General features: G+C 46.6%; 1 protein-coding gene across 1 annotated transcript; it reads left to right on the forward strand.

Moving 5' to 3' along the window:
• The first annotated feature begins 1,045 nt into the window (after positions 1-1,045).
• On the forward strand, positions 1,046-15,751 carry LOC114253360 (uncharacterized). Its single transcript, XM_028188223.2, has 6 exons — positions 1,046-1,334; positions 2,522-2,671; positions 4,180-4,332; positions 14,106-14,399; positions 14,487-14,656; positions 15,557-15,751. The coding sequence occupies exons 1-6, from the start codon at positions 1,046-1,048 to the stop codon at positions 15,701-15,703; spliced, it is 1,203 nt and encodes a 400-aa protein (XP_028044024.2). The 3' UTR covers positions 15,704-15,751.
• The last annotated feature ends 1,404 nt before the right edge of the window (positions 15,752-17,155 follow it).

A 17,155-nucleotide genomic window follows, 5' to 3' on the forward strand; every position in this document is an offset into this window, starting at 1 on the left:
ATATGTGATCTTATTTTATATTATACTTGTTCCTGTCAAAACAAAGTTTCGAAATAGTCCAGTGAATGTATGCGAACAGATTCAGCTAGAACGAATCAATTAGGTCAGCCTTATTAGGCAGACGTTAGAAGGTACCTACTGGCGTTATTGTGTAATTTGATTTATATTTTAGCAAGCAAGTTGAAAGATAAAACTGAAATGATGGATCTCAAACATTATTAATGTTCAGATTTGTGCCACGTGAAAATCATTCTGCCCTGTTTTAATTTAGTTTTGTTTATAGAAATATTACAAGAAAATAAACAATTTAAATATTATGTTCATAGAATTGGCGAGCTTAACACAGATATGAGTTTCCTTCTAGTAAACCAAAATCAAAGGAACGTAGTTTACAAAAAATGTAAAAGTAAACAAGGAAACATCAATATACAAGTTGTAATAGGTATTAAATACAAAAACACAAGTATTTGTTATAAAATAAAATATAGACTAAGCATGTAATCGAGTAATTCAGTTTGGAAATTAGTAACCAGGGCAAATTCTAGAGTCCGGTGATAAAACGGACACACAGGTTCTGAGATTATACTTTTTTTTCTAAGTTTTGCTCGGCATTCTAAGATTCGGTTTATCGAAAATTTTATTGACAAAAATAAATTGAAAAATGCTATATCATCATGTATCAAAGAATATCTCCAACGATATATTATAATGGTTCTTTCTTACTTCGAGTCATTTTAGAAATAATTTGAAATTCATCAGTGTAGCTTCGTAGGCCCAAAACTTATTTGATTAGAAACCGATTTTTCATTGATCATTTCTCAAACATTGTTGAATAATACAAATACCTAAATGAATCCAGGCTGAGTATAAAAATTAAACAATTGTAGTTATTGCTTTTTATGGATATTAATGATTTATTTGTTTTTTTTATTTATGTTGATCTTTATCCGATAACAATCATCGTTGAAATTTTTCCTTTCTAATTGTTTTTAGTTTTTACCATATAATCAAATAACAATTCTAGAGACTGATAACCTACATAAATATGCCCAATCAGCACTCTCCATGTGGTCAGAAACAACTTTATCGGTACCTTTTTAAATTTCACTTTCTAAATTGTTCAGTTGAATACAAAATGCAAGTGAAATATATCGCGTTGTTAACGATATTCACGTGCTCGCAAGCAATTTACCCATATTTCGATACGCAAGATTTTATATACAATGTTCCAAAAGTATACAGAATTTCAATTGTATTAGATAAACTATTAGATTATTATGAGAGAAAGCCTTCTAAAGATCCCGAGTGGTACATTGCTTTAGGAATGGCAAGAGGTGAGTTTTGTCTTCGGCTTTATTATAGATGCGAGAATTGAAGAATTTCAAATGCAATGCAAGACTCCTTAATAAAAAGCCTAGTGACCGGGATCTGACGTAGTTTTTATAATGTGGGCTTCTTAAGGAAGCCCACAACTTTTGGAAAGGGGAGAGGGATTTGTACATGCATATATTAATAATTTAAATAGATAGACGAGCTTTCAACATTACTGGTAATTAAATTTTGTAGTAGTCGTGGCCTAAGAGATCAGACGTCCGGTGTATTCGTGTTGAGCGATGTACCTGTGTTCGAATTCCAGGCGGGTACCAATTTTTCTAATTAATTACGTACTCAACAAATGTTCACGATTGACTTCCACGGTGAAGGAATAACATCGTGTAATAAAAGTGAAACCCGCAAAATAATAATTTGCGTAATTACTGGTGGTAGGACCTCTTTTGAGTCCGTGCGGGTAGGTACCACCGCCATGCCTATTTCTGCCGTGAAGCAGTAATGTGTTTCGGTTTGAAGGGTAGGGCAGCCGTTGTAACTATACTGAGATCGTAGAACTTATATCTCAAGGTGGGTGACGCATTAACGTTGTTGATGTTTATGGGCTCCAGTAACCACTAAACACCAGATGGGCTGTGAGCTCGTACACCCATCTAAGCAATAAAAAGTTATTTGTTACCGGAGCCCATAGACATCACACGTAGCTATCGTCACTTTGCAGGTCAAAATTTCACATGTAAAGTATAATATAACTGCTCTACCTTTGGTGACGACGGTGATGGTACTATCTGTACGGATACGCTTTCCCGCCGGTAATTCAGGAGTCAACAGCATCAACACAGACGAATTTAAGTCACCGTTATATATTAAATATTATTTTTGTAAATATAAAAATATTAGAGTAAAGTAGGGTAAGCTAAATTGTACAGCAATATAAAATAAACACTAATCTAAAACATTAAATATAAAAAGTGTGTTCTTATCGCTAAGAGCGATCTTTTCTAAACAACCATCGGATCGACAAGAATCGTCTTAGGAAAGAAATTAGCCTGGGACATTACACACATTCATCGATTAAAAAAAATCGATTTAAATATTAAGTACAAAAAAAAACCTGTCATCCGAGTCTTTTGATATCGGTAAAAAATGTCTCAACACAAAAATCTTAAATGAAAAGTTGATTTTTATTTAGGCCAATTAGAATATACTATTAATGAATTGGACAAAGCGGTTCCTGAAAAACTGAAGGAGAATTTAAAGAACATAACGCGAAGAATAGACCGCGTTCGAAAAAAAATTGATATGGGGAATTTGGTGTACCGAAGTAAGGATTACGAATATGGTACGTTTATTTATATGATTAAATTATAATTGAAAGGTAACTAATTGTTTAAGAAATTTATAAGTAATCATGAAATCAATTTCTTTTTAATGGCTTTGTGATTGTTTTCTATTTTTCGGGCTACTCTCAAATATAAGCAATTTCGTCAAGATATTTTAAAATAAGGCTATGAGATAATGAGTATATCATAGGAAGTGTGAAAGTGGCCCCGGTAAGCAACAAATTAAGGAGCGGACGGTTAGAGTGGTATGGACATGTGATGCGTAGAGAGAAGATGCATATGACTAGGTGATGTATGGAAATGGTAGTGCAAGGTAGAGGGAGAAGAGGTCGACCGAAGAAGACATGGATGGAGTGTGTGAATGACGATATGAGAGAGAGAGAGAGGAGTGAGTGTTGAGATGACGGCTGATAGAAGAGAATGGAAGAGAAAAATTAGCTGTGCCGACCCCACCTAGTGGGATAAAGTGGAGAAAAAGAAGATTCTAAAATAAGGCGCTTGCTTTTGACTGACTATTTTTCCACTTCCATCATATACATATTCCCATCTGAAATACAGGATGGGTTCGAATTCAATAGCTGAAATTTTTTGAGAAAGTTTGATGTCAGTTGTCAACATATTCCGCTATCGTACATTTTTATCAATACGAGTATCATGCAGATAAAGCTTCATCGGCATCCATTGGTTCATAGAAAGTGTATGTTACCGCAAAAATAGTTATTAAAAATTTATATATAGATTTTGAATGAAAATTTTACAACAGATAATATTAATAATTTTATTGCATTTATCGAATCAAGAAATAAACTATTGCACAACAATTAATATTTTGCTTGTTCCAGAAAATTAATCTTGATGGCACGTTTAATATGAGTCGAAGTCAGACTGTTAAAACTTTTTGCACGATACACAATATTTTTATGAGTGTCTATTAAGATTTCAGTCATTATTTTTTTACTATAAGATATAAAAGTGAAAAACACGGGTATACAGAGCTATTATTGCTTAGATAATGTGTACTAAAAAGAAAACTTTCAGCAGAAAGATAAGGAAAAAATAATTTAAATATGAATTATTCCGTAATATGTATCCGTAATGTATGTACCAGGTCTTAAGAGGCGATTCGTGAAAGGTTATCTGTCTCGTCTTTGAAATTAATTATTGCACTTAGCTGCTAATATTTAAATCACGATTTCGAATGCAAGTGGGCTATATTAAAGCTATGTATGAAATATTAAATGGATTTACCGCTTAATGTTTTATGTCAGAACAGCGTGATGAATGTGAACAAAATGTTGAAATCGTAAACGACTCATTTAGCACTCAGGAAATACACCTGAATATATTATTATGAGAATTTAATTTCGATGCTTATAATTAGGTTAATTTACGTAGCATTGGTAAATTTCTTGGTCTGCTTATGAATTTTTTGTGTGTTTTTTTTAGATCGTAGAAATTAAAGTTGCATTAAATATTGTATACATTATGTTTTTGAATTTATTTGCAGTAGTGAAAGCAATTTTTGAAAACATGGATGTACTGTCGAGTGTTTTAGAACCGATCACACTAGGAACGATGGGTACACAAAAACCATACAGATTTACGTTCGAACAATACCTACAAGAAGCTCGTACGAAGATGCCCAGTAGAAAAGCTGCAGGTAATAAACAATCAATGACTAAGTGAATTTGTAAGAATTAGGCGTTTTAGCTTATTTCTTACTAATTATATATCTCTATATATAAAAATGAATTGCTGTTCGTTAGTCTCGCTAAAACTCGAGAACGGCTTTTTTTTTTTTTTTCGCAGGATAAAATCGCCGGGTCCCCACCCGCGCCGCAGGTGGGGTATGTGGGAGTTGAACCCACTAAAAACTCCTGCCGCTCACAACCGGCGCCCTACCTCGGACCGGGCCGGAGCCCAGTCGGGGCTATTGAAACGGCGGAACAGGGTTGACGCAGAGCACATTACATCCATCCCACCGTCCCACGGACGCCGGACCGGTGGCCGCCAGCGACACGACCACCGGTTCCCTCGTTCAGCGGGCCGAGAGCCCGCTTTGATGGCGCCGCGTTACACCTTCCCCCAGAGCGGTCGGGGGAACGCGGTCTACCATCACCCGGCTTCCTATTGCGGGTGAGCGTGCCAAGCACGCCACCCCACGTCTGGGTCTCTCCCCGCACAAAACGGGTGGGACCCCTAGCTCTTAGGGGGCCAGGTCACGGATACGACCCCGGTCCCGACCCCCTGCTCGGCGGCGGCGGGTTTCTGCGTAGTGAGGAGAGCTTTCCCTCACTCGCCCCGCCGCCTCCTTCTGCGAGATGGTGCACTCGCAGAAGTCGAGCATAGCCTTCCATGACTCATCGCTGCCAAGCATCGACGCCACGACGCCAGGCAGCGACAAGTCAGGTCCTATCTTTCCGACCAGGACACGGCGCTGCACCTCCCACGCGGGGCAGACAGCGAGCGTATGCTCCGCCGTGTCCAGGTCGTGTCCACAATGGTGACACCTTGTCGTCGGCTCAGCCCCTATCCGGCGCAGGTACTTCCCGAAGCATCCGTGCCCGGTCAGCACCTGCACCAGACGAAAGGTGAGACGTCCTTCGCCACGATTCACCCAGTCATCAAAGACCGGGTAAACCGCCTCGACGGTCCGTAGCCCCCACGTGGGGTTGGCCAATCGCCTCGACCACGACTCGAGCACGGACCGCCGAGAATGGGCCTTCCGCGCCCGCAGCTCACTTTCGGGGAGACGCGCTACGCCCCGAGCACGAAGCTCGCTGCGCCACCGATAGTCGGCAGCGAGCGACTCCGCCTCCAGCTCCCATGGCGGCGTCCCCGCCAAAACACACGCCGCCTCGAAGGAGACGGTGCGATATCCGCGGATGACCCTGATGGCAACGGTGCGCTGCGGCCCACACAGGTGCACCGTACAGGGCCATCGATCGCACCACCCCCGCCTAGAGGCGGCGCACAACCTGATCCGGTCCCCCAATATTCGGGAGCAGCCGGCTCAAAGAACCGGCCGTCCTCATCAATCGGGGGACCAGCTCCGCAAAGTGAGCACGAAAGGCCCACCGGCTGTCCAACACGAGGCCGAGGTACTTCAACTGCACCCCGACCCCTATCCGGACGCCTCCAACCACGATGTGGGTGTCAACTGGTGGCGCCCTCCGCGGCCCGTGAAACCACAGAGCCTCGGATTTACTGAGCGCCACGTCGAGACCCAGCCTCCTTATCCTTCCGACGACGAGGGCCACTCCCGCTGTGGCGAGACGGGCAGACTCCCTAAAATCATCCCCCCGGGCCACGACCAACGTGTCGTCCACGTAACAAATAACGCGGAGGCCCGGGAGGAGGGCGCCCCTCAGCACCCAGTCGTACCCGATATTCCACAAGAGGGGGCCGAGAACCGACCCCTGCGGAACACCACGCACGACCGGAAAACGATGAAGGGTCCCACCGTACCCGGTACATACGACCGACCTGGCCCCCAAATAGGACCCAACCAGCCGGCGGAGGTAGAGGGGCACTCCATGCCTCTCCAGTGCCCCCCCTATCACGGTCCAGGGCAGAGTGTTAAATGCGTTGGCGATGTCAAGAGACACCGCCAGCGCCACCCCACCCCGAGAAACGGCCTCGTCCGAGAGGGACCGCACGCGAAGAATTGCATCCACGGTCGAACGGCCCTCCCGGAAGCCGTACTGCTCCGCCGACAGGTCAGGCCCCACCCCGACCAGGTGCCGAACGATGCGGGCAGCCAGAATACGTTCCAGCAATTTTCCGGCCTCGTCCAGCAGCACGATAGGACGATACCCGGCGGCTGTATCCACCGGGCGCCCCTCCTTCCTCAACAACACAAGTCTACCCGTCCGCCAGAGCGACGGAAACCGTCCCGACTCCAAGCAGCCATTATATAGTTCAAGGAGCCGGTCCCCCAGGGCACCGAGGGCCAAGGCCAATACCCGGCCGTGGACTCCGTCCGGGCCGGGGGCCGTGTCTTTCGCAGTCATCTTGACAACGGCCACCCGGAGCTCTGCCTCGGTAATACGGGGCACCTCAGCAGGAGCTTGGCCGTCGACGGTGTCAGACGGCCCGCCCATAGCGGGAGGGACAAAACCCTCCCGCTCCTGCGGGAACAACGCCGAAACGATGTCCCGCAGCTGCTGGGGCTGGAGACGCTCAGTCATAGAGGGGGCCCACGGGCGCAACTTGCCGCGTACCAATTTGTATGGGCTCCCCCACGGATCCGCTTCGAGCGCCTCCAAGAGTCTCTCCATGTTCTGCTCCTTGGCCCGCCTGATGGCCAGCCGCAGGGCGTCCTTCGCAGCGCGATATTCGCGGTGCAGCCGAGCTTCCTCCTCCGCGAACGCGACGGGCTCGTCGCGCCGCAGGCGGCGGCGACGGCGGTGTCTAGTGCACCGGCGGCTCGCCCGAATGGAGACCGCACGCAGTCTTGCAATTTCGGGCGACCACCAGGGCGACTGTCGCCGTCCAGAGTGCCGAGAGCCGACCCGGGGCATCGAGGCATCACATATGCGGTGCATCGCGTCCCGGAACCATTCGGCCTCGGTTTCCACATCGACAGGTTGTGGGCGCTTGGGCGCCCACGCCGCCACCATAGAGGCCTCCACCAGGAGCTCCCTGTTCAGGAGCTTCAGTGCCCACCTAGGGAATGACCGGGATGCACTCTGCGGGGGGTCAACCCCGCGGGCACCTGCAGCCGGCGTCGGCGCAGGGGCAGGAAGATCGTACCGGATATACCGGTGATCGGACAACGATTCCGCCCCAACCACCACTCTCCAGCCGAGGATGCGCCGTGCGGCGGGCGAGCTCGCGAACGTCAAGTCCACGATAGACTCGCCCGTCCACCGCACGCAAGTCGCGATCGAGCCCCTATTAACGATACAGAGACCGACCGCGACCGCCCACTCCTCCAGCAGCCTACCACGAGCGTCCGTGAATGGGGAACCCCAAGCGACAGACTTCGCATTGAAGTCCCCCGCCAGTATCACTGAACGGGGAGCGAGGTGACGAGCGATCACCTCTAGCCCGTCCAGGAACCGCTCGAACTCGACGGTAGGCCGATTCGGAGAAAAGTACACCCCGATCACGACGATATTTTCTAACTGTACCGCGACGATCCCGGGGCCCCTGGTCACCATCGCCAGGGGGGGGACCATCGCGGTTCTTCTGATATGTATGGCCGCCAAGCCATCAACGTCCCCAAACCAACAGTCATCCGCTGGGGGAACGAAGTATGGCTCGGCGACCACAGCCACGTCAATTGACCACTCCGCCATGGTCTGGAGCAACATGTCCTGAGCCCCAGCGGAGTGGTTCAAGTTTCCCTGCAGGAAGCGATAGGTGTGATCGATTAAGGCTGAACCACATCCATCGCTCCCTCCCCTACTCCATTGCCCCCGCTATCGGGCGCGAACGCCTCAGCGGGGTACAAAGTGCCGGCCGGTGCTCCCCCGGCCAACCGCTTCTTTTGACGCCGCTTAGCTTGGCGGCGCCGATTTCGTTCTGCATTCTTGCTGGCCGGAGGGCAGGCCTTGCCCCCGGCCCGGTGGTCAGCCTTGCGCCCGGCCGCCGCACATAATAAGCAATGCGGCGCAGCCGAGCACACGGCCGCCTTGTGTCCCGGCTGACCACAGCAAAAGCACAATCCGCTGCGGTCAACCGCACTCGCGCATTTAGCGAGGCAGTGCCCAGTGCTGAAGCATCTGAGGCACCGCCAGGCGCGTGGTTCGAGAAGGCGCACGCGGGCCGCTATCCAGCCCACGCGCAACCTGCCCGGTTCCCCCGACGGTCTCCCGGGCGGAGGAGCAGCCAAGGAGGTGGCCGCCTCTACCGGGCAACGCACCCAAACAGAGCCAGCCCCGGTATAACCGAGGCGCAGCTCGCCTACAGTTATATTCTCCAGGGCGCAGTTGCCCCGGGCGGCAATAGCCGCCGCCACCTCATCCTTAGTGGTGCAGTCGTCCAGGCCGGTCACTCTCAATTCAGCCATTTTGACCGGCCTGTGCACTCGAACCTCCTCCTCAGGCAGAACCGTACGGAGCTTCCCCGCCAGACGCTCCGCGATGCCGGAACTATCGGCACCGGGACACTCTAGTAGCTTGGCCCCATTGGCCGTCAGCCTACAGCGGAGGCCCTCCCCCGCCCCGATCTCGTCTAGATCAATAGCCGCGCGCGCCCGGGAGACTACATCTCCGTATGACACGCCCTTGGCCTCGGCGGCCGGCAGCAGCGTTAAGACCACTGCCGCCGACCGCGGCGCGCGCGACGACTTCTTCTTCGTCTTCTTTTTCTTGGCGGCCACAGGCGCTCGACCCTGTTGGGGAGCAGCCTGAGACGCCGCAGTGGCCGGTGCTCCACCCACTTGGGGAGCTGTCGGTACGGCCCTCTTGGCACCCCGCCGGGCCACCACATTCCACCCTTCGTCCATGTTAGACGGGGGCGGGGGCAGCGGACGGGGTTGAGGCGCTTGCGATGTGCACTTCGCGTTAGCGCCGCCCCCCCGCTTGGCTCTGTCTCGCCCCGGGCCCGCCCTAGTGGCTGGAGCCTGTACGGGGGTGGAGCGGGTCACTGCAGCACCCGACACCGCGGCATGTGTAGACGCAGGCCGTTCAGCGTTACTAGCGACAATACGTTTCGCTTCGAGAGCCGCCAGCCCGCCACCCAGCCTTTCCATTACAGCCTGGACGGTGCGATCGATAATCTCGTCCAGGCTGTAGCAATTCGGTTCCGGCAGGCCCACGATCCGTGGCCCCGCGGATCCCTGCTGCCGCTCGACGGCCGTCGCCTCCCTAGACCGCGGCGACGGGAGACGCGAACGCCGCTGTACCGCGCGCGATGGTGGCAGCACGGGCCACGGGTCGCCAGCCGCCGCTGAGGGACAGGGACCCCGAGGGACCCCGGAGACCAGCGGCGACACCGCCGGCACAGATGCCGGAGGAGTCCGCGACCCAGCGGCACGCGGCAACGCGGGCGACGACCTCGTGGCGGCTACCCGCTTGGCAGCAGCAACCCTGCCATCGGGCCGCTGCTGCGCCTGTAGCTGTGCTCGGAGCCTCGAATTCTCCGCCATCAGCTGCACCACCTGGTCATTGGCGGAAGCAACCGAAGGCAGAACCTTCGAGACTCGCGATACGACTTCCCGCAGCCTGTGGCCAGCAGCTTTGGTTTTGGCACTGGTCGCCGCATACGACTTGACGGTCTTCATGGCCCTGCCTATGACCAAGGCAGGGTCCCGAAGACCGCCCTCCTCCTCTTCTGTCGTCCGCCCGTCCAGCGAGGCGACAGACATCGACGCCGATGACGGCGCCGGTGACGGTGCGCCCTTCCCCCGAGCGGGTCTCCCTTTAGGGGGCGGCATCTCCTCCGCGGCAGAGGCCGAATCGGAGACTACCACCACTTTCTCCGGTGGGGCATCCGTGTCAGAGGACGACGTTTGCCCCTCCCCTTCGCGGGAAGAAACTCCCCTCGACTTTCTCTTCCGCCTAACTTTCCCTTTCGGGCCAGCCGCCTCACAGTCGCTGACGAGCGCAGAGCGCGTCGAGCCAGCGCTGGCACACCTCGGTTCGACGGGTTTTCCGCTGCCCGTCGCACAGCCCCCTTCATCGTGGCATGCTTTGCCCCCCCCAGAATACGTGGGGCAGCATGCTCCCACCGAGGTGGAAGCACGGAGGGATTCTCCACCTAGAGTGGTACCCTCCTGGGGTAATTTTTTCGTTAAGTCTGCCATCATTTATTTATTCCTTTATTATTTAACCAGGGGTCGGTCCCCTGGGACGGCCCTCACGACTGGACACCCTCCAGCCACTCATCCCATCACCGGGCACGTCACAGGCTTAGGATTAGGGCATTTTTTTATAGAGGTTTGCATCCTCGCGGCCCCTACTAGGCAGCGGCCCCCGCCCCCCACCAAGTGGGGATTACGGTATGGGACAACCCTTGGGACTAGACTCCCTCCAGCCATTCATCCCATCGTCAGGTGTCAAAAACTTGGGATTGGGGCATTTTTTATAGAGGTTCGCATCCTCACGGCTCCTGCTAGGCAGCAGCCCCCGTCCCCTACTCGGTAGGGATTGCGGTGTGCTTCTTCGAAGCCACGCCGGTAAACCGGTACCTCCCTTTGGGGGGCCTTCCCCTGTAGCCGCCAAGAGGCAGCCGGGGACATGGCAACCAGCGACCGGAAGGGAGTGCCCTCCGGTTCACTTCTCATCCACGTGGGGTCTACCATTACTGACAGACCCACACGTCTGACCACGGTGTGGCCACGCCGGCGTACCGGTACCCTCCTCTGGAGGGCCTTCCCCTTTAGCAGCCAAAGAGCTGCCGGGGACATGGCCTAGCATCCAAGAGGGCTCCAGAAGGGAGCCCTCTCCCGCTTCACGCACCCTTTGTCCAGCAAAGGTGGGAAACGGGAACACGGTGTGCAGTCTTCATTGTTCACGGCACCCCTGTGCAGACAACGCTGCTCCACGGTATCGGGGTGCACGCTTAAGCCCCACCGCCGCGACAAGGCGAGACCACGTTCGGTGGGGATAACTCGAGAACGGCTGGACCGATTTGACTAATTTTGGTCTTGAATTATTTGTGGAAGTCCAGGGAAGGCTTAAAAAGTTTAGATAAATATGAAAATGCTTGGAATTAAATAAAAATAACAATTTTGTTTTTCCTTTGATGTGTCCCCCGTCGGACGGATTCCTTTTGTTTGTTTTAAGTTTGTTTTATACAAAAGCTTAGGCCTTTTACTTATCGATTGAGGCACTACGAAGTCTGCTGGGTCAGCTAGTACTTTATAAATTTGGAAAACGTAGACATGTAAAAAAGTTACAAATTTACGCCAGGAAAGGACGTAAATAATTACATAGGGTGTATGGTTTTAAGGCACGTGTTCTAAAATTTTAATGCGATCTAATCATTTCTAATTTCTATGTGGTGGGTCATATTGTGAGCCTGCACATATAGATTTGAAAGTAACAGGTTACCCTTCAAGTATAAATTGACGTGCTATTTTGAGACCGAAATAATAAATAGCACGCACTATATGACATAAGATCTTGTAACACATATCGTTTATCGATACTATCAATTTTCAATACTTAATTTAAATAAAATTAATTGACTTATTTGCAACAGCAAAAAAGTAGTTTGAAGTGGGTACGTATAGTTCACAAAATGTTGCAACAAATTAGACGAGAAGGATTTATTGAAGCGTGTTCTAGATTTCAAGAACATTTTTTTTACTATTTTATCAACACCACAGTTCGATCAGTATCGATTCTTGAATAGTGGCGATATTATTATATCTATGGATTATCTATGTAATCTATTTGGATGGATAGAAAGTATGGTTAGAGATATTACCTTAAATAGCACCACGTATGTTTCAAGACTGAACACAAATTCATTCGAATATCAGTCTTAAAATGTTCGTCAAAGGATCAAGTATTCAATAAAAATGATAGTGGCATCTCTGCTAAGTAGATCTTTGACTAAATAGTTTAAAATAATTGTACGACGAACCTATTGATCAAAATGATATACCTAATTATAAAAGATTACATTCGTTAACTAGCCAAATTTAAGATATAAGCATGTAAATCTGTTTTGGAACATCGAAGAAGGTCTTCTTAATAAATTCTAGAAAGATAAACCAGAGCGGTATTAATTAATTTCGTGCACAATGAACTTTGTGTTACGCTACATGACTTTGCAACGAAGCTTAAAGATGACATTTTTGTACAGTTGATTACATATTTGCCTACGATTTGCTTATTTATGATTTAAATAGGAAGTGAAACAGAAATAAGAGCACCTTATAGATTATTTGGCATTACTATACATAAAAACTAAACGAATGATGAAATGTTATATTGCACATTTACAATACGCACTAAGTACATGTAAAAGAACAAAAATGTAATCGCACAGATAATTCAAATGAAAAAGAATTATCGCAACTTCGGTATGTTCAAAAAACTCGTACAAGATCTAGGACAGAGGGAAGAAGTAATAAGATAACTTAGATAGAGAGATATAAATTCAGAAATATAAATAGAAGAATTCAAACCTTTTAACTGATTGAAGAAAAATTTTGAACTTAGTTCAGCTAATGCGAAGCTATATTCCATGTCTACGATTAGAACTGTCCAAGGAAACTTGGGTATTATACTAATCAATTAAAGAAGTATCCTATGATAATAATGCGATATATTTTCGAGATCTTTCTAATTTTCCCATTTTCTTTGATTTTACTTGCCAGTGGAGATTATTTCTTTCCGTTCTGTTCATAATGTAACAACATAATTGAACAAATTTTAAATTGACGAAAAATATATAGTTGGACATATTATTATGTTCACTAGGAGGGCTAGTAATGGAAACGAAGTAATTTTTTTTTTCCAATACAACATTGGTATGTATAAGTTATATTAGAAACGAAACTGTGGTAATACCAGTACCACATGGCAGGCTCATTTTTTATTTATTTATTTACTTATCCATTTGCTGGTAGCTTAAGGGGCTATTCCATCCACGCCCGGGCTATCTCATCAAGCTCATCTAATACTGATATCAGTACGAGATCAAATAGATTTAAGACCAAATTTCGAACTCGGCGAAAAAACACAACTATACGTATCCCGATCAAAGCTGGTTAATTCTGATATATCATATATCCCGACCACGATAACTGCATGATCGTGCTGAAACACATGTGTGTTGAGTAATTTCTACAAGGACAAATTAAGATTAATATAAATGTATTTTATTGATTTCATGGGAAATTCCGTGCAATCCTCACCTCGCAAATTCCTCAATGCCTGAAGACAAAAGTCTTTAACCAGTGCATTCTCCCTGCTATGACCTACGGCGCAGAAACCTGGACACTGACAGCAGGGCTGACCCATAAGTTAAGAGTCGCACAGCGGGCGTTGGAGAGAGCTATGCTAGGTATTTCTCTAAGGGACAAAATCCGGAACGAAGAAATTCGACGGAGAACCAAAGTCGACGACATAGCTCTCAAAGCTAGCAGGCTGAAGTGGCAATGGGCCGGTCACATCTGTCGAGCCAGTGACGCCAGGTGGGGGAGGAAAGTCCTCGAATGGAGGCCACGGATGGGTACAAGGAGCGTGGGGCGTCCTCCAACCAGGTGGACTGACGACTTAGTGCGCACGGCGGGAAGTCGTTGGATGCGGAAGGCGGAGGACCGCATTATGTGGAAGGCATTGGGGAAGGCCTATGTGCAGCAGTGGGCATATAAAGGCTGATGATGATGATGATGTTGTGATTCAAAGTAATATTTTAAATCACATGAATTGCTGTTGCTGTTAAATTTTTTTTAAACCTATCTTATTTAACATTTGGCTTATTTCTTCAGGACAAGGTATTTTTATCTGTCAATTCATTTATTTACAGACGCTTGCACGATGCAACTACTAATTTCAGCTATGGAGACACAGACGACACAGTCGGACGGTGTTTGCGAGATGACGCCTGAATGTTCATCGCAGATAATCAAAGGTTCTGGACTTGCTTTTCAACAGACGAGTCGCGTCCGTGCGGCAGTTTTAGCTAGTCTATTTGATTGCATGGAAGGACTGGACGTACCGGCTCATATTTACAAACTGTGTATACAAATTTACAAGGAAACTAAATCTCTCGAAGTTTGGGATCATCCTCCCGGTACAAAGACATTATTTATGCAACAAAGTAAGCAAGCTTTCTTAAATATATTTTTTTATAAATATACAAAAATAATTCCTCAAATCAATGAATATTTGAAATTATTTCTTTTAGTTTTGTATTGCGCATCACAAGGCTATGGTGAGTTTGTGAAGCCACGTTGGATGAATAAGATAATCGCGTGGCAACAACCAAAAGGATGTTACGCTGATGATCGACAGCCTTTCATGAGGCTCACCGGTTTCGTTGGCGCATCGACACCTGCAACTCTTAATGATAGAGAAGTACGCAATAAGCCCTGCCATATAACAAAAAAAAAAACATAAAGACTTTACAAAATTATCTCTTCATTCCTTAAAAAGATGTGTGCCTGTGAATGGACATGGCTCATTTTGCTTCCGGCGATTATGTAACTCATAGACTTCACAACGTGAATGCTGTCACTCATCTTGGAGTACAATTTTTTTTTTATTGCTTCGATGGTTGGACGAGCTCAAAGCCCACCTGGTGTTAAGTGGTTACTCGAGCCCATAGACATTTACAATGTAAATGCGCCACCCACCTTGAGATATCAATTATAAGGTCTCACTATAGTTACAACGGCTGCTCCACCCTTCAAGCCGAAACGCATTACTGTTTCACGGCAGAAATAGGCGGGGTTTTGGTACCTACCTGTGCGGACTCACATGAGATCCTACCAACAGTAGTCACATGAGGTCATACCACCAGTAGATAGACGTAAGATAGACGTGTCATGTTGGTTTTTTTTAATTACTGTCCCATCTTTCATGCCGAAACGCATGACTACTTCGAAAAAAATAAGCAAAGAGGTGCTACTTGCGCATGCAGCATATCTCAGCAGTACCGCACGCGAGCAAAAAGTTTCCTTGATAGAAGAAAAAAAATGTTTTATTCATAAACAAAAACAAAACTGTTTAGAAATATATAAACAAATCTGCTTAGAAAAAAAAATTATGATCAACATAAATTATTATAAATATTTATTACATCGTAAACATTTTCATAATACGGCACCTCGTTGACTCTACTTTAAACGTTCTTGATTGCATTCTATTTTAATTTTTATGCAATTCATTTGGATGCTGAAACTTTATTTAGAGAGTTGCTTATATTAATGTAATTTCTAAAATTAGAAATATTTCATATACGTTTGCACGTGCCAGGAAGAATATCGAGTGAAGAAAGCGGCTACATCCGAAGGTGGGGCCTGTAACTCGTTGACGTCAGCAATGGCTCTAGGTTCATTAGTGCTGCATATAAGAACACTGCTCGAGACAGATCAAGCATTTCAATACGACGTGCTTCTTTGATGTTCACGATATAATCTAAATTAAATATTATATAAACTTCAAAACGAATCGTTCCGTTTCTTTTGGGTTATCTTTTTCTTTCCTATCCATTCGCTGGCAGGTAAAGGAGCTACGCCCGGACGGAAAGGTGACCTCAAGGTCTTAACCTAAGAGATTTTATTTTTTATTGCTTAGACGGTTGGACGAGCTCACAGCCCAGCTGGTGTTTAGCGGTTACTGGAGCCCATAGACATCTACAACGTAAATACCGCTACCCATCTTGAGATATGAGTTCTAAGGTCTCAGTATAGTTACAACGGCTGCCCCACCCTTCAAACCAAAACGCATTATTGCTTCACGGCAGAAATAAGCGGGGTGGTGGTACCTACCCGTGCGGACTCACAAGAGGTCCTACCACTAGCTATACTTGCTAACACTAGCTGTAACACTAGGGCTCTAGCACTAGCAAGAGCAGTTCTTTGCAGAATCTACAACTGGATCGGAATAGCGACCCACTGAGAAGATCCGCCGAGAAATTCAGTGGGCTGTTTAGTTTATCTCCAAACGTTTGTCGATATAGAAAATGGTTGAAGACTTTTATTCTTATTACTATCAGGGATCGTAAACTTAATTTAATTTAGAATCTTTTACCGCATTTAACTACTCAAATAATTGTTGTCTGGTCTGCGTATTTTTTTTTTATGTAATATTGTAAACATTCAGACATTTAGACTTCGATAACTAAATGTCATTAACAAAAAATAATTAATAACCGAACCCAGTGCAGAAAACTGGGTTCGGTTAGCGGACTGTACAGTTTTGTCACCAAAACCTTTTATTTAGACCAACACGACGCAACAAGGTCATAATGTCATTAATTGATACGCATCATGTTTCATGAAAAAATATGCCGGTTCGTAACATAATACGGGATAACAACAAATACCAGCACTAATTCCGAAATTGAAATAATCACAATCATACAAATTTGATCCTTAAACGTAGAAGACTTTCGAGAAAAATATATTATTGAGTATATAATTATTTTAAAAAACGGTACCTGTAGGTAAACCTGCAAGCCTAACATATTAGATCATGGACGCTTTTATACGTGTTAATAAAAATGTGAAATACTTTAATAAATTATTTATTTATGGTTCTATTCGCAATGAATTATCGGAGTTTATAAACCCGTTATCACAAGACTGCCAAAAATATATTCTTAATAAAATTAATAAGATCAATTCAAGCTCCAAAAACTAGTCCTGAAGAATAAGAAGCTTGGTGTACTGGTATTATGCGATGCATCTGTTGCAGTGTTAAAATCCCACAGGCAGGTATTTTTTTCCTACTTATTGCTTACTACCTCAGGGGTTCAGCTCGCTTCACTGAAGCTAGTAGTCGAGCTTGCGGGGCTCAGCCTGGGATTATTGAATAATAATAATAATAATGCCTTTATTTCCCGAACGTTTT

The sequence above is a fragment of the Bombyx mandarina genome, chromosome 17, assembly GCF_030267445.1.
Source record: "Bombyx mandarina strain Sakado chromosome 17, ASM3026744v2".
Classification (NCBI taxonomy): domain Eukaryota; kingdom Metazoa; phylum Arthropoda; class Insecta; order Lepidoptera; family Bombycidae; genus Bombyx; species Bombyx mandarina.